This window comes from Notothenia coriiceps, unplaced genomic scaffold (assembly GCF_000735185.1).
Source record: "Notothenia coriiceps isolate Sejong01 unplaced genomic scaffold, NC01 NC01_scaffold00002842, whole genome shotgun sequence".
In the NCBI taxonomy this organism is placed as follows: Eukaryota; Metazoa; Chordata; class Actinopteri; order Perciformes; family Nototheniidae; genus Notothenia; species Notothenia coriiceps.
Genome location: NW_011335543.1, coordinates 108,385 through 130,377, shown reverse-complemented (window position 1 = coordinate 130,377; position 21,993 = coordinate 108,385). Strand labels below are relative to the sequence as shown.

Here is a 21,993-nt window from a genome sequence, read left to right as displayed (position 1 = left end):
CCGATTTCTGAGGTCTCAAGGTTGGCAAGTATGACTACGTCTGAAAGCAGAAGTCTAGGGTAAACAATTGCAAGTCTCTTCAGTGAGAATGTCACAAAATGATTTTAAAAGAAAAGCCAAATTCTGAAAAAAAAAAAAGTCAAAATCAAAAAAATGAAATGAAATTTTGAAAAAAAAGTCAGATTCTGAGAAAAAATGAATATTTTTAAGAAAAAAAGTCAAATTCTGAGAAAAAAATTCACAACCAGAGATTACTGGATTTAAGTCGGAGATAAAACACAATTCCCGGTCTAAAGTTAGTATTGATCCGGGGAGTTTAGTGTAGAAGATGGATCGTTAGCGAAGTACATCACAGATCGGCTAGACACCTAGGTCAGACGGGACGGAGATATTTAAGCAGTGAATACGCTACGCACGCGACGGAACAGGGTCAATAAAATTTATGAAATTAAGCACGTGTGAAAGCCGGGATGTCAAGTCATGTAGCTGTAGAGACAAGAGGACAAGCACCCACCTGCCCAAGTAAGCGTCGATTGGTCTCGGAAACCTCTAGTAGTCCTCGATCTCAAGGCTGGTTCTGCTCTGTGATGTCTTCGCTAAACGTCCCATTTATGCCAGTTAGTTTTTATTTAATGTATGTTTGCCCAGGAAATGTTTAACAAAAAATCGAATCGAATAACTACTATTGTACAACAAGAAAGACAAATAAGACAATGGGAAAGTCTTGGTAGCGTACACGGGAGAATAGAATACGCGAGCTACAGTAAAGGTCAACAAACGTTGATACAGTGTACTCTTTCACCATTCACCAGTTTTGAACTACCGACACTCCCAAAAGTGTAGTTCGGACCTCAAATCTATATGTATCAGTATAGTCCCCACAGTTGGTCGGGGCCCCGGTTTAGGCGGCACTGAAGTAACTACACCGGTGTATGAAGTTTCTTATATTATACAAATAATATGCCATGACGTAATGTCTTCGGCAAAACGGGTATTAATGACAGTGTTACGTAGAGTNTATACTGTATATGAAACAATGAATTATATTACATTATTGCCTCTGCATTGGATTATTATCGGATAGGGTAATAACTTCATAATTAACTACGTCTGAAAGGCTTTCAGACGTAGTTAATTATGAAGTTATTACCCTATCCGATAATAATCCAATGCAGAGGCAATAATGTAATATAATTCATTGTTTCATATACAGTATATAAAATATTTATATATGTCTTTTTATATAGTCTTATATATAAAACTGGCCCTTTGAGTGCAACCATGATGCTAATGTGGCCCGAGTTTAAATTCAGTTTGACACCCCTGGTCCATATAATACACATTTGAGTCTTAGTTAAGCACTGTTGTTAAGTGAAGTGAGGTCATGGTTGTTATATGATTGTTTTATTGAATCCTGTACCCACAAGATAAAGATCTATTTGTCTTTCTGTCCTCAGCCCTGTATCCTGATCAACAACATCCAACAGCTGAGGGTTCAACTGGAGAAAATGTTTGAAGCTATGGGTGGAAAAGATGTTAGTCACTTTTTTTTTTAAAGTCCTCTCTGGAGTTCAATATCCCGACCGAATATTGACAGGCTTAGTTTTTGTTTAATTGGTATTTGGTCACAACTGCCTTATCCAGACAGTCCCAAATGTCTCCATAAGGGGTATTAGTATTGCAAAACTCTCTGCCAAATCACATAACCATCTCTGTGTGTGTTTCCATATCCGTACTTTAGCTGTGTGTGGAGGCCAGCGATTTTCTTAAGGACTTGCAGATTAAGCTCAACAATGTCATGGATGATCTCAGCAGGGTATTTGCTGTCAGGTAATAACACGCTCACACACAAAGTCATTCATGCAAGAGTTTGACATTAATGTGATGTATATTTTTAGATTTACTGACGATGCACACTTCGTTAAAATCTCTTTGTACTTTTCCCCTTGTAGTTTCCAGCCTCACATAGAGGAGAATGTGAAGCAGATGGGAGACATCTTGGCTCAGGTGAAGGGAACCTCGAATGTGGGAAACGCCAGCAGCGTGGCCCAGGATGCTGACAACGTCCTGCAGCCTATCATGGAGTTCCTTGACAGCAAGTGAGGCAGTCTGTTATTTGAATAGAATCTAAATGGGAACATTTATTACTTTGACCCACTTAGAAATAGTGATAGGTGGACACAGTTTTGTCTCTTAATGAAATTGTAATGGTCTGGTGGATATCTGATGTTAAGGAATACATTTTAACTTTATTTTATAGCCATGTAATGGATTTTCTTAAGCTAACATTATTGCTCAAACAGAGACATAAGACGGACTAAGAAAGGCATTGCCTTACTCTAGGTAAGTATAATCAGGAGATAAATTCCCCAAAATCTGAGCTTCTGGGCTTTTCTGACAAGCCTTCAAGCTAGGGATTTCAAATCCGCGGTCGCCTCCTTCTGCTGCTTATTATTCATCGCTCCTTCCTCTGTCTCGCCCTCCTGCCAGCCTGACTCTGTTTGCTAAGATCTGTGAGAAGACAGTGCTGAAACGTGTGTTGAAGGAGCTGTGGAAGCTGGTGATGAACACCATGGAGAAGACCATTGTCCTGCCGCCACTCACAGACCAAACGGTGAGAGTGAACAGACGAACGAACACACACACACCCACACAAACACTAAGTCGTACAAATACACACAGACATGCTGCTGAGCCACACATGTCGGCACTCATTGCACCCTGTGCCTGCTGTACATGCAAGAACATTTTTAGTGAGGATCTGCACATGCACACACACACACACACACACACACACACACACACACACACACACACACACACACACACACACACACACACACACACACACACTCAAGGGATCTGTTTCCCAGAAAGCTTACTGATTATTTTGTATAAGTGACCACAAATATTTGGTCCTTTGATGACCAGTTAATAAGGTAGATATAAAAAAAGGAATGTACAAAACATGTAACACACGTACTTCTAAGCATGCACAAATACATACTAACACACACCTCCAAGAGGAGGAGATGGAGAACAAGGAAGGGAATACAAAGGCAGACATTTTGTGTGTGTGTTGTGATTTAAGATGGCCCCCTTTTAAACAAATAATCAATCTACTTTTTCTCCACATATGGCTTCCTTTCCACACATTATATTTAGCATCGCCCCCAGTTCCTTCATTCATCCAAACAATCAAGATGAAACCCTGTTTTTTTGGTTAAAAATACAAAAGGAGTGCACCATATCATTCTAACACCAGCTCATGGCTGCTCTCCAGTATGTCAGACAACAATTATCCTGAGAGATTTCTGATTTATGAGTAACTCATATCAGAGTGGCAGAAATATTTTTGCCTGAAGGATCTGGCCCACTTTTCAAAAAGAATCAAACATTTTGGAAAGCAGCCTCTTGTTTTCTTTTGTTTTTGGATATATGTGTTCTTATTTGTGTTTGGTTATTAACTAAAGAGCCTCATGTCACTGATAATAAGGTGATTATTGATCTCTGTTCACCATTTACAGCAAAAGCCAGTTATCTACACAACTGGTTGAGCCTCAGTAGCCATTGGTAAGCAATTAGCCCCTGTTCCAATGAGTTCATCCAATCAGAAAAAAGAAAGACCAACAAAAACAGGATATATTGGACTCACGCAAATGCCACCTAATCATCTCTGTAATAGATATTTATCCATTTGAAGTTGCTAAGAAAAAGCTATAACTCTTATATCTTCTATTCTTTTAAATGTTGCTGTCTTAAAGTTTCTAATTTGCTGGCCCCTCTCACTTCCTGACCTGTACTATAAGTCCAGGCTTTAGACAGGTCCCAATTGGTCCACGTCCCTCCAGCCCTGAGGCCCAAACTTGTGTTTTTTGATTGATGTGGGGCTCTTTGCAGCTTTGACTGACCCTTCTCTCTGGTTGTTGTCGTTGTGATTACAATTACATCCCGCTCCCACCGCTCTTCTTCCACAGATGATTGTAAGTACAGCACTCCTGCGTGTGTGTCTGTCTGTCCGTCCACGGTGGTTGGTTGGTTCTCTGCTATATGTGGCTGCGATCTTCCCCTGTTTTTTCCCCACATCACACCCTCTCCCTTTTCACTTTCAAACCTGTCTTTTTCCTCCTCTGCTGTGGTTTCTCCTCCTTCCTTTTCTTTTCTCCACTTCTTCTTTTTCTTCTTCTAACACTGTCTCTCTTTTGAGAAGACAGAAGCATGGTGCATTCCTGACTGGTTTTGATAGGTCCCACACCCCTCTCAATAATCTCCACCAATCAGTGCCCCTCTCCTTTGCTGTCCTCTTCCTGAACACTCTCCTCAAACAGGAAGTGGTACTCCTCTCTTGCGCCCGGTCTTGCCTTGTTTCTTCTCATGCATTGTGTCCTTTTACTGGGACTCTGGTGGGGTGACTCTGATCTCTCGGTGGCTCGGTATCCAGTGTCCTGCCCCCCCCCTCCCCCTCAGTCCCTTTTCCTCCTTCTGATAACCTCCGCCCTTCCCCTACTGTCCCCACCTGTTTGAAATGTGTCCCCCTTTCCACCGCCCACTGTGGGTTTGTTGCTTGCATCTGATCTATTTCAACACTGCAGTCTTTTCTCAGTATACTGTACAACACTGTACTGTATGTCTCTGCAGACCTGTCTGTCCTGGTTTGATTTCATGTTCTGTTGTGCTGATTGAAATGCTGGGATTATGTCACTGGTTTCGATGTACAGAATGACTTTTCTGGTTTGAGGTAAAGTTGGTTAAAAACGGTGCATTCAATGACCTATGCAAAAAATACTCTAAATGTCTTAAAGTTATTTTGTATGACTCCTACAGAATATAACAAAGTATCTAGTTTAAAATAAGACTGTGTTGAATTTCTATGCTGTGTTTTACTTGACAGTGCACAGGCACATTAGTGACGCGTGTTAATCTGTTCAAATTATCTGCAGCCTTTTTTTAATTGTTTAACTGTAACCACTGGTTGTAAACATATATAGTGTATTTACTATAGTTAAATAAGCAACGTCACGCTGTTCAATAATAATAAGGAACATTATTATTTTTGTATCAGTACGATAAGTAAGAGCTATTTTATTTATACAGTTGGGTCCTTTAATCTTTATAATGTTTACGTTACACCACAAACTACAACTAGAGTTTGATCTCTTCTCCTTTAGAAGAACATTTAGTTAATTAGTCTTATTTGCTTTCGTGTCTAAAGTAAGATAAGATTATTCATACTACTTTCATATCTTTGCAATAAGTATAGAGCGAGAGCCGGGAGTAGATTAGCTTAGTTTACCTTTCCCATTGTTTTCAAGCTGTATGCTAAGCTAAAATATTCCTCTCTGTCATCCTCGGCATCCTAATCGTATTTCTGCAAAATGTTATAAAACATTACACATTAATGTATTTGTAATGAATAGGATGGTTGTTATCACGATGACATTTGATATCATCATGTGTTTTTAGTAACTTTTGGATCGTTACTCAAGTAAATAGCATGTAAACGTATTATAGTGACCTGACCTCATATCTGACTTTATAAGTGCTGTCTTGTAAATGTAGCCTCTCATAAAAAAGCACACTAATGGATTTCAACATGCAGCGAAAGCAAGTTTAGACAGAATCCATTTACTCCTGTCAGCATAAATGCTAACCTCTCTGCTCTGCCAGCAGGCGATTTGTTAAACTATGTTGTCTTTGTTTTGCGAGAAAGCACAAAATGTGATGCTGTTGCTTTGAAGTGAAAGCTAATTAACTACCTGAAAGGACCTGACATCTCCAGGCAGTTAAGAGTACATTTTCTACATTTTGCAAAACAACATTATGCACTCTTGATTGCATATTGTACTTTAGCCAATGAGAGTGAAGTCAGACTGCAGGGCCTCCGCTTGAAGTATTAACCACATGCTCTCTTTGCAGGGGAGGCTGAAGAATGCTTCTCACAGTGATGTAAGGACTAAACCCCTTTAGATCAATGTGTCTTGTCTCCCTCCTCTATGTCTTCTCTCCGTGTCTTCGTCTCGCTCCCTCAGCTCGCCAGTCAAACAAAGCAGTTGAAATATTGATTTTTTTGTTTTTGTTTTTACACAACATCCCTCTTTAGTGCTGTTTATATGGAGTGAGTAATGCTGTAGCTGTAGCTGCCTGCTCTCCCAGCCTCACCGCAGGTCATACACTCTAATCTACGTGCAACCATTTGCGGCTCTAACACACCACAATCCATAGGTCAAACGTCACTTAATTCCACTCAGTGTTTTGGCAGCAATGCATCACAGACGGAAAAATAGGTTGTAGTTCAACTGCAAATTGTTTTGCAAGTAAAAGCGGCCGAGCTTAAGGAGCCACATGAGGCAAAGTAAGTGACGGTTGGCATTTGAACCTGTGGCTTATGGTCTATTTAGCCGCAGAAGTGTGCTGTCAGTTTGACATCATGTAGCCGTAAAAGGTGGCTGTAAAGCCTAAATCTAGTATTTGAATTATTTTTTATTAAGTTGAACATCACAGTTTCAATGTGCACGCTGTGATGGTATTTTAAACAATATTTAATATTGAATATGTTTTAGCCTTAAACAGTATTTAATAAAAGATTATTTCATGCTTAAGGCTGTAACCAAGGATGTAATTTAAAGGTCACATTCTGTATAGTGAATAAATATACTCTTATCAGAGTTTCACATCAGGCTGGACATCCAGGAAATACCTGCGTTTACCACAGTGTGTGTGAGCGTTTATGTGTGTGTGTGTGTCTGCACGTGTGTCAAGATTGCACTAGTGTGTCTTCTTTCTTACTACGAGCTGAACCACTTTCCCCTCTCTTCGTGATGGTGTGTGTGTGTGTGTGTGTGTGTGTGTGTGTGTGTGTGTGTGTGTGTGTGTGTGTGTGTGTGTGTGCGCGCGCGTGCGTGCGTGGTGAAATGAAATGAAATGCAATAAATGAAAAAAAGCACTTAAAGGATCAAGTCCCTGTGTGTGTGTGTGTGTGTCTGTGTGTGTGTGTGTGTGTGTGTGTGTGTGTGTGTGTGTGTAGTGAAATGAAATGAAATGCAATAAATGAAAAAAAGCACTTAAAGGATCAAGTCCCTTTGGCGGTTTAGAGAGACTGTCTGTCTGTTCATGAATGTGTGTGTCAGGAGTGTTGCTGTCCTCTGTGTGACACTAAGCCTTTTACTGCTGCCATGCGTTGTCCTGATAATAACAATACTCTTCTCCTTCTTTCTGTCTACCTTTCTTCTATCTGTCTCTTGCAGGGCACTCAGCTCATCTTTAACGCCGCCAAGGAGCTGGGACAGCTGTCCAAACTGAAGGTGCTTTTTATTTTCTCTGACTTCAGATCAAGACTGATCTCTAATCACCTAGAAAAAAGAAATGGACTAATGGATCCTTTTGTTCTGTGCTTCTATTGTTGCCCGTGTTCAGGAGCACATGGTTCGAGAGGAAGCTAAAGCACTCTCCCCGAAGCAGTGCGCAGTGATAGAGCTGGCCCTGGACACCATCAAGGTAGAAACTCACTGTTAGGAGCCATGTTAAATGTTTTACAAATAAATATTTATGGCTAGTGGAAATGACATTAATCACAATATATGCCTTGGTTTTAAACTCTAGAAGTTTTCTACAAGGATACGGTGTATAGAGTCCTCATCTGTCAGAGTCTGAGGTTTACTTTTGTGACTTAAAGTCATTTATTATTTTAGGTGATTACAACCCCACATGTTTCCTCATTACTATAACTAATGTAGGAACATCTGCTAAAGTATTTTAAGAGGCAATTTTTTTTGAAAATGATCTACAAATAACTCTATTGATGGTTTGGGCTTTCCAATATGCAAATAAAACCAATAATTACCATGGAAACGCATAGCATTCCTTCATTTCTAGCAACTTGTGCTACAAAGACAAACACCATTATAACTTTGGTTCATGTTCTTTCTGATTAACAGTCAAACACTAAAATAATATTCAGTTTATATAAACAATAACACAAAGCCTCTTAATACCCACATTTAGAGCCTTTTTGTTTTTGAGTGATTTCTTGTGTATCAACTAATAGCATAGTCATCTTATTGATCAATCAACAACCATTGCATTACATTTTAAATTCCTTGTTTCTGTCTTTGTGTATTTTAGCAATATTTCCATGCCGGTGGTGTGGGTCTGAAGAAGACTTTCCTGGAGAAGAGTCCCGACCTCCTGTCTCTGCACTACGCCCTGTCGCTCTACACCCAGGCTACAGACAAACTCATTAAGACCTTTGTCTCCTCACAAAACGCACAAGGTAACCTTACGATCTTTACTCTCTGTGACACTATTCCCTTTCTCCTTCTTTGGGAGACTTGTAATCTTCTTTATTTGCAGTATCTTCATTTTAACATTACATAACTCTGAAAGAGGTCAGCCAATCCTTGTTTGTGTTAAGCAAGGCTTTCCCAAATGCTGAGCTGTATATCCTGCAAATGTCACTCATGCTTTGTAGAGCATGAAGTCTAGGCTGTAGCTGCACAACATTTCTCTGATCTGAAATGCTGAGTCTCGTTGTAGCCAGCCTTGGGAAACACAGAGTCTATTCTTTACACGATCTGACAGCTATTTGAAAAAAGAAATACCCACCCCCTCTTTTTCTCTCGCTCTTTGATTCTGTTGCCCAGCCTCCATCCTACCGTCAGATGTCTACATAACAGCCATCATCTTCGTGGAAACGCTGCCGCTGACACACTGTCCCCGAGCGCCGCTGGTAGAAATGCCATTTGAGCGGATGATCGTTGAAAATCGAATTAGCAAAATGCCATGTGGTTTTCGGGGGAAACCTAAGTCCATTTTGCATGTTGCAGGATTTCACAGCAGATCCGAAGAACAAAAAAGAGCTGATTTGAATGTTTAATCAGAATCTCTCCCAACTCTAGGAACGAGACTTATACATGTCTGTCTGTCTGTTTTTCTTCTCTGTTATTCTAACGTTCAACTCTGCAAACATTTCTTCTTTCTCTGTCTACTCCCTCCCTGTGCCCCGTCTGTGGGCCAGTGTTCGACGGGAAGGGGGTGAGGTTCACCACTAGTGAGGATGTTTACCCAGAAAAGGGTATGTGGCATTCAGGCTCAGGGCCTGAGACATCAAGGACCACCAGAAAGCCTCCAGACCAAAGCCCAACTCCCTCCACCCTCCACCCCATGTGCATCCCAAAACCCCCCTGCCTGCTCTAACTCATCTCAACAGACAAACACAATGCACCGATTGACCTATCCCTGCCTCTCTGCACACACATACTGTACCATGCATCATCGTAACAATGAGGACATAGACTTTATGCATCAAAGCATGTCATGTACACACTGATGTCTGTATGTAAGGAACTGCACTGAATACATACGCAATGGAGTGTATGTATGAGCAGACACTAAAGCATGATGCGCTGACATCAGACCAAAAGAATGGAAATGCATTAAAGTGTGAAGGAATCCTGATCCAGCATGATGTCACCCAGAGAGGCCCGAGGGCTGAGCGAGTGTGTGAGTGTGAGTGTGTGTACACGTGGACGAGAGGAAAAGTGACTGAGCAGAGCCAATGTGATGGAGTGAGACTGTCCTTAAGGTTGTTGAAGCAGAAGCACACTGTATCGTCTTCTCCCAGCGAGGAAAACCAAGAGGAAATCCTTTTCCCCCCCCCGACGCTCCCAACCCTGCCAGTGTTTAAAGACGCTGATGGAGAGGATTAGGATTATTATGAAGAATTATGATGGCTCATTTTTGTCTGGGAGGGCTCCCTGTCCTCGCTTGCTCATCACACACAAACACACACAGACACATACACGTTAAAACACACACAAATAACTCCCACGTGCAGCACGATGAGAAGGGGTGCCCAACTCATCACCCCCCCTCGCTACACAGATTGAGCCAATCAGAAATAGTCCCTCAGGTCATGTGGTCTGATTTCTGTCACTTTAGATTAGTATGGAAAGGTTTGACTCTCAAACACTCACACAGAAGCACTTTAGTTGGAGCTGCAAAAGCTCCAGCACACTGACAGTGCTATGCAAAGTGGGTCCAGAAAAATACTTATAAAATCTATATTGCATACCAAGTTGTGTTATTTCCTCTGGACAGAAGCCAATGAGATATGTTTGAAGGCAGTATATGCAGCAGAATATTGCTGAAAATGACACGTTGATACTCAATTATAGGTCTGAAATTGTGGTACCCTAGTTGCTTTTTTTTGGATCGCATGACGGACAGACTATAATCTGATGGAAGGTCTAATCACGGGGGAGTTCAGCCCACACACATTTTTACTCAGACATTCGGACGGTTTTAAAGTTAAAAATGTGTATTGATATCCTCTCAGAGGCTATACATTCTAACATGACATTTCCAGTAGTTTTCCGGTTAGGTATTCATGCTTATGAAATGTCTCTGTCCCCATAGTGGAGGTATACATAGAGAACAAAGTGTCTTCATCCTTCCCAACAGCTGCTAGATGTCCTTGACTGTAAGGATGCAAATGAACTTCCTGCCAAGCAGCTTTCTCTGGATTGCTTTTAGAGTAGATGATTAGAGCAGCATGACTGTTTGAGGCTGATTGGAGTTTCATTCTTTTTATCTCCACCATAGCTTGGATGACTGTCATCCTTACATACTGCGGGCTATGAGCTGAATGATTTGTAATGGAAATAATCAAAGGTAATTCGTATTTATGCATCAACTTTGGTGATGCTTTGACTGAATCACAGCTCAAGTTTGACATTTAATGTACATTCTGGTGAAGATTTCCAATATGTTGGGAGAATGTGCCCGTCTGAATGCAGTGTTTATTGAAAAAGAAAAACCTGCTTAGTCCTGGCAACATATTCCTGCCTCCCAGCCAGAAGAGTTTCTTTCTCATCTTTTATGGATGTCGTCCATAGAGTAGATGAGCCCAGATGGATGACTGCTGCTCCCTTTGGTCCCGTTGGCAGCGAGACCAACAATCCCATAATGCTCCCTGGAGAGATGCAGAGAGCTGCATGCCAGGAACACGCTGCCGTCTAACTCCCACAGACACCTTGTTTAGTGGGCGGCTGGTTGGAAACACACACACACACACACACACACACACACACACACACACACACACACACACACACACACACACACACACACACACACACACACACACACACACACACACACACACACACACACACACACAGGCTGCTGGTAGCGCCACAGAGATACCGTTCACAAAGTGAAGACACTAATTAAAACATTGAAAATGTATGCCCATCTGTCACCATATCCTTGTGGATAGGATATTCTGGACGACTTGCAGCACAAAAACACAAACTAAGGAATGAATTGTCCACCTTCTCCCTCCCAGACAAAAGAGTTGGGCTGTGAGTGGAGCCATCACTATCTTCTTTATCCTAAAATAGTCTTACAGCTAGAAGTATAGAGCCAAACCAAACCAAGAGCTTAACTTGAGCCAGGGTGCAGAGTTGAGTTATCTTGGATCGGGGTGAGCCGACCCAAAGTTATATATGTTAGGCTTTAAATGCAAAGATATCTCTGACTTTAACCATTCGTTTGAATAATATAAGTAAAATGTAAGTCCTGTCCTTACAATTCATTTATACAGAGAAAACTCCACGAAGGTATTTACAACCTGTACACCATACAACACTTGTATTACTCTTACAGGACATACAGACATCCAGTACTGTCAAATGTATAGGGAAAACAGGGAAAAACATTCATATTAATTAAAGAGTACATTTATATTTGGAGGGCAATCAAGAGCGCCGGCCTTGGCCAAGGCTATGGCTTTGGCCATCATTTGGGTCCAACATGTATGTTAATAATAGTTCTCTTTGGCTCATGCTACCCTCTTACACGATTCATACAAATCGGACGCTTCTTCTGTATTCCTGCTGACAAGTAGATAAACGAATCCCACTGAAATCATATCCTCCTTGGCGTCGATAGAGGATATTGACCTGGAACACATTATTGGGAAGGGTATCAGTGATGGCGTTCTTCACTGACAGATCTGAGAGGCTGTGGTGCTTCTCTCTTCGCACGCTTCTTCTCCTTTCTTGCCCCTCCTCTTTCCATGCTTGGGTAAAAAAAAGTTTACCAAGTAATGGGTGCGTCCACCTGTGTAGATCCATCTGAGCATGTCAGGAAAACCACACTGTGGGTTTACTTTCTCCAGCTTCTTCTTCTCTGCCTCTAAATAACCACCCTGCATCCAAACAGACAACTTGCATCTATGAGTGGGCACAAATCACCGTCCTCACTGATCCTAATGATCGCCTTTCAATCGCTGAGTCTGTGCAGAGGCTATTCAGTTTCTGGAAAAACTAAAAGTTGTTTCAGGTCAGGGCAAAAGTATGTATAGTATGTTGAAAATATCAGAAAAATAGACATAGTATAGTTTGTCAAAACAATTATAAAGTATAGTATGTCAAATATATGGCAGAATATATTATGTTAAAATATCAGAAAAAAACACATAGTGTGTCAAATAATTTGAGAAAAAAACTACGTCGTGGCTTAATAGAGAAAGCTTCTGTAGAAAATATTTTAAATGCATTACATAGAATTACTGAAACTACCTTTAAATCGTTTGCCCACTCATAGCAGCTCTGTCTTTCCACTTCGAGACCACAACAGCTGCACCAACAGATCACTACGCCTACGTTTACGTCCTCCTCTTACATAGTGATTAGTTCATTATTTAAACAAATGTGTGCATATTCAATATTCCGTTTAATATCCAAAAGGTTTGAGTCAAATCCATTTCAATGTTCACTTTATTAAATTGAAATGGAATTGTTCTGTAACCTTTCAAAATGAGGAGGACGATCTGGGCGCAGTGGTTTGTGGGAGTGTTTGGTCTGAGAGAGAAGCAAGAGGAGTCCATGTTTCCACATTTGAAGGCTTAAAGGGGAAAGCCTGACTCTCTGTGTGTGCCCTCAGGATCTGGAGTGGACGATGCTGTGGGAGAGGTGTCCATACATGTGGAGATTTTCACCCATCCTAACACAGGAGAGCACAAGGTCACAGTGAAAGGTAAGGGACTACTTTTCATACTCACGATAACACAACGTAATAACTTTGTCCTAAAGGTCCTATGAATGAAATCAGAACAGCTGCTGAGTTGCATGTCAACAGATCCAACTCAATTAGACATGATCAGTGGATGAAGTGGAAAACACTAATAAAGAGCATTGAAATCTTTTGAATAAGCAGGCACATTGATTTTGACCTGGGTGTATCTCTATCAGCTGTATGAAATATGACCGATTAGTTTTACATTATACAGTTTGTAAACAGGTTATAGTGTCAAGATATTCTTTATACTCTGCTGCAAGATATACGGTGCTTAGAAAAAAGTACTAAACCACTGAGGAAAATATCACATTATATTGTTTTAAAACATTGAATCAAACTATATTTGATATGGCTTGATCCACATGTCGGATTAATGACTGCACAAATCTAAACGATAATCAAATTCAATATCATATATTGCATAAATGCCTTTTAGCTTGCAAAGAAATATACAACTTTAATGAAGTAATATATAAAGTGTCCCTCATCTCATTATGAATATGGCACCTGAGGGAGGACCAGCATTTTCTTGTTTTTTTATTTTCTGTTGACTCGTGTTTTTTTTACCGCTCCGAAATGTTCACACATTTTCTCCTCATGAATCTTTCTCTCGCTTTCTCTCACCCACACCTTTCCCCTCTCCTCCCCTCTCTCCGTCTCAGTGGTGGCCGCCAATGACCTGAGGTGGCAGACGCAGGGAATATTCCGGCCATTTGTGGAGATCTATATCATCGGCCCTCACCTCAGCGACAAGAAGAGGAAGTACGCCACCAAGTCGAAGAACAACAGCTGGGCCCCTAAATACAATGAATCCTTCATTTTGTGAGTAGAAATACTGATGAGTTGTGTTTTTGTTTGTTTTAAAGTGGACCTATCATGCTATATTTGAATAATATAGTGTAGGACCATACCTATATAAGGCATATTTATACTTTTTATTTTTCAAAATACCAAACAGATCATGCATTTGAGCCATTCCTCATTTCGCTCAATTTAACACTGTCTTTGCATGGGCTGATTCTGTGAGACCAGCACCATCTACAGACCTGGCATATGTACTACAGCGTCTCCAGCGCTTTCCAACGGCAATGTCCGTGGCTGTCTCCTCCTGATTGGTGGAGTTGGCCCAATAGCCGTAGCGCCACTTCTGTGACGTCACAGAAGTGTTCAAATCTGGATCAGTCTGTATCAGATCCGTTGCAGCCCCTTTTTAAGAGATTTGGGTATGGTGTTCCAAAGGGACTCTTTGGAACACCGGGGACACATATTCATGTATAAAAGACGTACAAAAGTGCATTTTGCATGATAGGTCACCTTTAAGATTTTAAGGTTAGGTTTCATAGTTTAGTATGTCGAAGAAATCTGATATTAAGTTGAATATATTAGAAAATGTGTCATAGTATGAAATGTCAAATCTACACGAAAAAGTATATAGTATGTTGAAATTATGAGAAAAACAAAGACACAGTATATTATGCCTTAAAAAATATATAATATAGTATGTCGANGTGGACCTATCATGCTATATTTGAATAATATAGTGTAGGACCATACCTATATAAGGCATATTTATACTTTTTATTTTTCCAAATACCAAACAGATCATGCATTTTAGCCATTCCTCATTTCGCTCAATTTAACACTGTCTTTGACATGGGCTGATTCTGTGAGAACAGCACCATCTACAGGCCTGGCATATGTACTACAGCGTCTCCAGCGCTTTCCAACGGCAATGTCCGTGGCTGTCTCCTCCTGATTGGTGGAGTTTGACGTCATAGAAGTGTTCAAATCTGGATCAGTCTGTATCAGATCCGTTGGAGCCCCTTTTTAAGAGATTTGGGTATGGAGGAAAATAGAGTGTTGTGTTTTCTGACACTTTGGAACACCGGGGACACATATTCATGTATAAAAGACGTACAAAAGTGCATTTTGCATGATAGGTCACCTTTAAGGTTTTAAGGTTAGGTTTCATATATTAGAAAATGCGTCATAGTATGAAATGTCAAATCTACACGAAAAAGTATATAGTATGTTGAAATTATGAGAAAAACAAAGACACAGTATATTATGCCTTAAAAAATATATAATATAGTATGTCGAAAAAAACGACACAGTATAATATACTGAAAAAATCAGGAAAGATGACACAGGATATTAAGTTAAAAATATCAGAACAAATTTCATAGTATGAAATGTCAAATATATACGAAAAGGTATATGGTATGTTGAAAATATGAGAAAAACACATAGTATAGAATGTGGAATTAGTTTTTTTCAAACTACATTGTATAGTACATAAAAAATATAAGGAAAAAAACGACATAAAGTATGTGGTAGATATCAGAAAATATCTGATATCTACCACACAGGTTCTAAATCATGCATTTAGAACCTGTGTGATGAAATCCTCTCCTCTGAAACAACATTATCAGAAAAACAAAGACAGAGAAAAGTATATGGTATGTAGAAAATATGAGGAAAAACACATAGAATAAAGAAAAAAAAACGTCATCAAAAATATAAGAAAAAAATGACATAGGGCCTGTAGAACATTTGTAATGACATCCTGTCCTCTGCAGCCCCCTGAGCAGCGAGGTGGGGCCTGAGTGCTACGAGCTGCAGGTGTGTGTGAAGGATTACTGCTTCGCGCGAGAGGACCGCACCGTGGGCATGGCCGTCCTGCAGCTGAAGGACATGGCCTCCAAAGGCAGCGTGGCCTGCTGGCTGCCGCTGGGGAAACGCATCAACATGGACGAGACGGGCCTCACCGTCCTGCGCATCCTCTCCCAACGCAACAACGACGACGTGGCCAAGGAGTTCGTCAAGCTCAAGTCGGACCAGCGCTCTGCAGAGGAAGGCCGCAGCTAAACGAAAACAATTAGTTTTAAAAATGTTTGAAGCTCAATCAGACGTCGATACCTACTGCCCTGGAGCTCTCCTGAGCCTCTGCTAGCCACTGCCCTGCTGATCCAGTTTTGTAAAAGCACAGATAACAGTCACCACACATCCAGTGCTGTAAATACACCCATGTCAGTAGGTAGAGTACAGTGCTGAACAACTCATCTTTCATTTCCCTTAAAAACGCACCAGTGTCTTTAACGGTGCAGATATTATCAGCCATCCTTTTGATGAAAAATGACAGAGTTTAATCATACGGCTTATATCTACTTTCCTCTGTCTGTAGAGGTTAGTCACGCCATTAACACACATACACCTCAATCTACTAGTTAAGAAAATATATTGTAGCCTTTCATATGTTGGTTTCCAAGTGCCAACAGATAATCTCTGAAGTATAGGACCAGCCCTAAGCACAACTGACCAATTAAAAACAATGACTGAAAAAGTCCTAAAACATTCCAGATATCGGGCGCAGACAGAGATAATTTAAATATTTATTTATAGTTATTTTCCAAATTGTATTTATATTCAAATAATTCAATATATCATAATATACAATATATGAAGGACACACGTACATTTTTATGCAGGATTGTTCAATGGACGCGTGGGATTTGAAAGATTGTCCTCGTCTGTCTTTCTGTCCGTCTACCAGGTAACAGAGCACACTGCCTGACACCCTCAATGCCTTCTGTCTCGTTGACCCTCGTATCGTCTGTATGGAGAGATGAATCTGATGAAAACACGCCTTCAAGCACTGTGATTCATCAGTGTGTGTGTGTGTGTGTGTGTGTGTGTGTGTGTGTGTGTGTGAGAATCTGCGTTTTTGAGCATGTGTGGAGCTCATAATGTGTGTTTGTAAAATGTTCCACTGTTGACCTCATGTAGCCGCCCGTGTTGCCTGTTACCTGCAAATATAATCACAGAAAGCCATCACAAGCTAAGAACTTCACACGGTTCACATTCAGATTAGATTTTAGAGGATTTACAAAGTGTCTTTTACTCGAGGGTGGATCGTTCTTATATCTTATGATGGGGGATTTACATTTTGTTTTTGTGCTACTGTAAACATTCCCAACAGCCCTGTACTGGGTGTGTGAGCGGGTCATGAAAGAGGATGAGCAATCTTGACTGCCAATGGTAAAATGCTCTGAGGCAAAATATCTATGTGTGTTGTAAAAAAACCACATCGCACCACATGAAGAGCATGAACAAGTGATGGTCTATTACCCATGATCCCTCAGCTGCAGGTGCTATAACCCTGATACCTAGAAGCCAGACCTCTGATAAAGGGCTGCAGATCCAGAGCACACCAGGTCTGGATCTGACATTTAAAAGGGGGGCCTACAGCTTAGTAGAGATGTAGTGTGGAAATCTAGAAGCACAGGGTCTTTACTGCACCCATAATAACACATCTATACTCTGATCATTTCATTTATCGTCCAGAAATTGCTTTTAAAATGACAGGAATTACACATCGAGGCTTCAATTCATCCTAGAGATGTGTTAAAACTAAGTGTTTGAATTGACTGTCCAGCATGACTCTTAATTCTATTTTCATGAATGCCCGTTTTTTAAAAGATTGATTGGTTTATTTATATATATACGAGATGTGTATGTTTGTCGTGAAGGAAAAAAAAGAAGCATCCAGGCTGTTTTAAAAAAGAAGAAAATCTACAGGGTGTTAGTTTTTTCTATTTCTGCCTCTTTTTTAAGTTCCCCCCCCCCCCCTAAAGCACTTGTTCGTAAAGGAATAATTTAACAGGACCCCTCTTTTGAACAAAGTGTAAGAACTGAACTCTATGCATCTAGTCTATAAAAATCTATGTAGATGAGTAATTTTCGAAGCAGTCTTATAATGTTTACATTGTGGATTATTCTTATTATATCAGCAAGTGTTTGTCTGATATGTTGTACATGCTGTCTCTCTTGTAATGGGCCAAATATCGCAGCTGTAGTAGAGCTGATTAGAGTCTGAGATTCGTTTGTACAGCCTTTCAGCGCTGACAAAATTAATCTGGAACGGAGAGATCGATTATTGTCGTTGGGCGTTGTAAATAGCTCGAAACACGTCAGACTATGTGAAGTGAAGTCTGCTGCTCTTTTGTAGACTTGAATATTTGCTCTGGGTGCAGTTGACGATTTTGTGTGTGTGGGTGCCCAATTTGGATATGTAGCTATAAATGAAAGATATATGAAGACCATGTACAGACTGGCGATGGAAAACAAGCCAATTGAATCATTTGATTGGCTCGATTAAGAGCCAAATGAACAAACTGCTAGCTTCTAACTTTAAGTAAAATAACCCATCTTCCTATTTAAGTCATCTAAACATGTTGTCCCTTTCCGGTGAGTACAAGGTTTACAAAAGACCTCTGCACAGTCTTTCAATAACTTTAAAAAAACAGGTACACAACCGTCTCATGCCACGAAAAAATTATCTTTATTTATTGCTGTTGACAATGATACTTCAGTCTCCTCCCTCAGAGGGTCAGTTTGCGTGTTGGGGTGTTGAATTGGCATGTATGCACACAGAAGTTAAAGACGAGTATAAATGTAGAAGCACAAAGAAAAGCACACAGCCAGAGCGCAGACAGACATGCATGATCTGTCCTGTCTAGCTGACCCGGCCACGCAGACAGGCGGCTGCTCAGACAGTCCTGTACTTCCAGAAAAAGTGCATGATAGGACCAATGAAACTAAAAAGAAAAAAATGTTTCGTGCCAGCGCGCATAACTACTTGATGTTAAATTGCCAATCGTTGTCTCCTTTTATTTTGATATTTTATTATTGTTTTCTATTTTTCAAATGTTTGTGAATATATAAATATGTATTACTGATGATGTGTAGTGATACAAAGTACTCGCATGAGCATTTTTTTATACACGAGATGTTTCTAATTTTTTGCGTTTTTTTTATTCTGGTTGTTCTTATTGGGGGTTGAGGTTACTGGGACTGCAGTCTCGTTGTGTTTCTGCTTCCAATAAAATATGAAAAAAGGCTTAATGTCGTTGCTATTTCTTTCAAAATGCACCAAGATATATCTGCACATTTGCTAATCCTGACTACATAATTGTCTAATTTTATCCTTATCTTTACGACATTGTTTAACAACTCCTCTTCATACCGTTTTAGTTATCTAAGATTTACATGATTAACCTGTGACCTTCTGCAGTTCAGTCACTAATCCACTGATAATTAACATATTAATTAAACAAGGTAAGTACCACTATACAAAAATCAGGAATTAGGTTCACAACAACTCCTGGAAGTTCTTTACATTTCAAAGGACTACATTAAATAGGTTGGAAGTTCAAATTAGATACAAAATTACCACATTTTTAATTGACAAGGGCATGCTGTTCTAGGCTCTGCGTAGAAAGTTGATCTTCAGGGAGTCTGGGATGACTAACTGCTCAGCGTGGAGGGCGGCAGGAGGCGAGAAGGGAAATGTGACAGGAAACACTCGTCTCACATCCATGAGGAGCTGCGGAGGCTGGCCGTCAGAGGAGCCTTTCAGAAGACCCTGGAAGAGACAACTCACATGAGAAACACTGATTTCAATGATTAAAAACATGCAGGATTGAGACATTACCTGGACAGTACGGATGAAATTCAGTGTGACTCTTTCATCGAGGTCACTGTGGGGCGTGTAGAGGGTCAGGATCTTCACAATCTGTAAAATAAAACAGACATTATTCAATAAATTATACTTTAACTGCATTTTTCTCTTATTAGGCCAAAAACAGACAGATGTAGACCCACCTGCTGGCTGGACAGGGCAGTGCAGGTCTGAACGAGGGCCTTTGCATCCGCCTCGCTCTTTTTCCCGGCCTGCAGCAGCTGAACCGCCTGGATGAGGGGCTCCAGTGTGGCAACAGCGCCCCCTGCCTGCAGCCCTTTGCTCCGCAGCCACTCCTCCAGCAGACTCACATTATAGCTTAGTGACAATAGCAAAAAAACAGGGTGATTAAACAGTTATCAAATATGTTTACTAAGATAACATCCTCTCAATCCTCTCAACATCCAACACAGGGGGACAACTCTAATTATAAGTATTCCATAAAAAAGTCATAGTATAGTTTGTCGTTGAAATCATAAAAATGTTATACTCTAATAAGTCAAAAAATGCAATTATGATAGTGTTATATATTATGCATGTACTTGTATGACATTAGATTACTTTTTTGACACACTTTACAATTACTACACCATAGTGTAACTTCTTATATGGCGTGTTTAAGACTTACTATATTAGAACTTTGTATTCAGACATTTTAAAGACATTTATAGCATATCATAATATACTATAATATGATATGTGTATATATACTGTATCAGCGTATTTCTCTACCGTATCTGCATGCCGCGGCTCCAGCAGCACATGTCTTTCCTCAGCAGCAGGCTGTTGAGAGCGGAGGCGGAGATGAAGTAGGTGAGCTGGTGGAAGGCCTGCTCCATCTGAGAGGGGGGCAGAGCCTGATGGGACAGGGCGGTGTGCAGCGCCCCCAGCTCCCTCAGCACCGCCGCCATCGAGGGAGCATCGCCTCCCACAGGCCGGGGGTCAGAGCCGGCTCGCTTTCTGGATGTTACCAACTTCACCGTGGAGCCAGAGAGACCGGGGATGGTCTCACTCTCCAGCATAGCAGGGACTAAAGGGAAGAGGCAGCAGGAGGGGAGATCAGAGAAGAAAGTGGAGGCTAGAGACCCATAGCATCAGTGTTGTCTTTATCATAGTGGTACCGATGATGTTCTGCAGGCGCTTTTCAGTGATGGAGAGGAGCTGCTGATAGGCCTGGATGCAGAGGTCGCTCAGGGCGCGGATCAAGTCACTCAGATCAACGGTCAGAGGAGCTATGTCGTCCGAGTCAAGAGTCTGAAAAAGTAATCAATGCATTCGTACACTCATCAAGGTAAATCAGAATCTGATCTACTGGCAAGTTTACACACACTAAGAATTGGCTTTAGTGTGTCATCTTATAAACATTAATATGGTAGGAGAATTGAATGGTAAAAACATGTTCATCCTACCTGTCTCGGGGAGTGCTGGCGCAGCAGGTCGTGCAGCAGGCAGGCGTTCTTCAGCCACAGAGCCGTCATGTCTACATCTTTGCTGTGTTTCTGCAGGGACAGACAGGAGGACATAGAGATTGACAGTAATGTGATGAAATGATAACACTCTGCTATTGGGTATATCTGTAAGAGCTCTATGGGCTTTGCTGTGATTTATTTTCTATTAGATTATATTTACATTATTATACACCTCAGTGGAAACTTGTCTCTGGCTTCTAAAAAGAGAGCATCATTTTATGAAACTGAAGGTGACATTCCTCTAATACAAGGGTGTAACTTTGGTTTGAGAAGTGGGGGGGACACAAAACGGGGTCCTCCGCAATTAAACATTGTTCTCTATTTAATTCCATTTCCTGCCTTTCTACAAATATATATTAGGGACTATGGTGTTAACTAATCCAAGAAAAATGCGTAGTGTATATAATGAGTGTGCAAACTTATCTATCCATGAACCTGGTTTTATTTGTGAGGACCTCAGCAGCCTTATAGAGGGTCCGCGGGCATGGCACCCCTGGAAGGATTTTTTTTTGTACCACTTGAAAGTTAAAGCATCGAAGTGCGTGGGTGGGCACAGCTTAAGAATGTTTATGGAATACAACTCGTCAACGACTCATATGATGAACAGAAGGCTGCGTATATATGTCAGATACTCCAAAAAACCACTGGGGGTGAAGAATATGCGGCACAACCAATAAAGACGAAGCGATCGAGTCTGAGCAGAGCGCGCTCGTCTCCTTATGTTGTAGGCTTAGGTAGGTGAGTCTGGCATTCTGTTCGGGGGGGGTATTGATGCTGTTTTACGTAATCGGCGCGGTTCAAAGCTGTGTGAAGGCCGGGTGGACATGTGAAGTTAGGTAAGTAGGGTTTGAGCAGCGAGAAGATTAATAGATGGAAATATCTGGGTTTAGAGGCCCAAACGGCGTTTGAGACCCATACGATAAC

General features: G+C 40.9%; 2 protein-coding genes across 2 annotated transcripts in view; one reads left to right on the top strand and one right to left on the bottom strand.

The window, feature by feature from the left end:
* Window positions 1-17,617, top strand: part of LOC104940955 (protein unc-13 homolog A-like) — a 69,414-nt gene extending 51,797 nt beyond the window's left edge. The window contains exons 19-28 of the mRNA XM_010765976.1: window positions 1,458-1,535; window positions 1,742-1,830; window positions 1,953-2,099; window positions 2,491-2,614; window positions 7,245-7,301; window positions 7,414-7,494; window positions 8,122-8,269; window positions 12,946-13,038; window positions 13,743-13,902; window positions 15,660-17,617. Coding sequence (XP_010764278.1) covers window positions 1,458-1,535; window positions 1,742-1,830; window positions 1,953-2,099; window positions 2,491-2,614; window positions 7,245-7,301; window positions 7,414-7,494; window positions 8,122-8,269; window positions 12,946-13,038; window positions 13,743-13,902; window positions 15,660-15,948 — 1,266 coding nt within the window. The 3' untranslated portion in view covers window positions 15,949-17,617. The remainder of the gene's footprint in view (window positions 1-1,457; window positions 1,536-1,741; window positions 1,831-1,952; window positions 2,100-2,490; window positions 2,615-7,244; window positions 7,302-7,413; window positions 7,495-8,121; window positions 8,270-12,945; window positions 13,039-13,742; window positions 13,903-15,659) is intronic.
* A 222-nt stretch (window positions 17,618-17,839) lies between these two features.
* The window catches only part of LOC104940954 (unconventional myosin-Va), a 21,098-nt gene continuing 16,944 nt past the window's right edge, over window positions 17,840-21,993 (bottom strand). The window contains exons 22-27 of the mRNA XM_010765975.1: window positions 21,010-21,099; window positions 20,722-20,854; window positions 20,333-20,630; window positions 19,744-19,918; window positions 19,574-19,654; window positions 17,840-19,504 (exon numbers count right to left, since the gene is read on the bottom strand). Coding sequence (XP_010764277.1) covers window positions 19,343-19,504; window positions 19,574-19,654; window positions 19,744-19,918; window positions 20,333-20,630; window positions 20,722-20,854; window positions 21,010-21,099 — 939 coding nt within the window. The 3' untranslated portion in view covers window positions 17,840-19,342. The remainder of the gene's footprint in view (window positions 19,505-19,573; window positions 19,655-19,743; window positions 19,919-20,332; window positions 20,631-20,721; window positions 20,855-21,009; window positions 21,100-21,993) is intronic.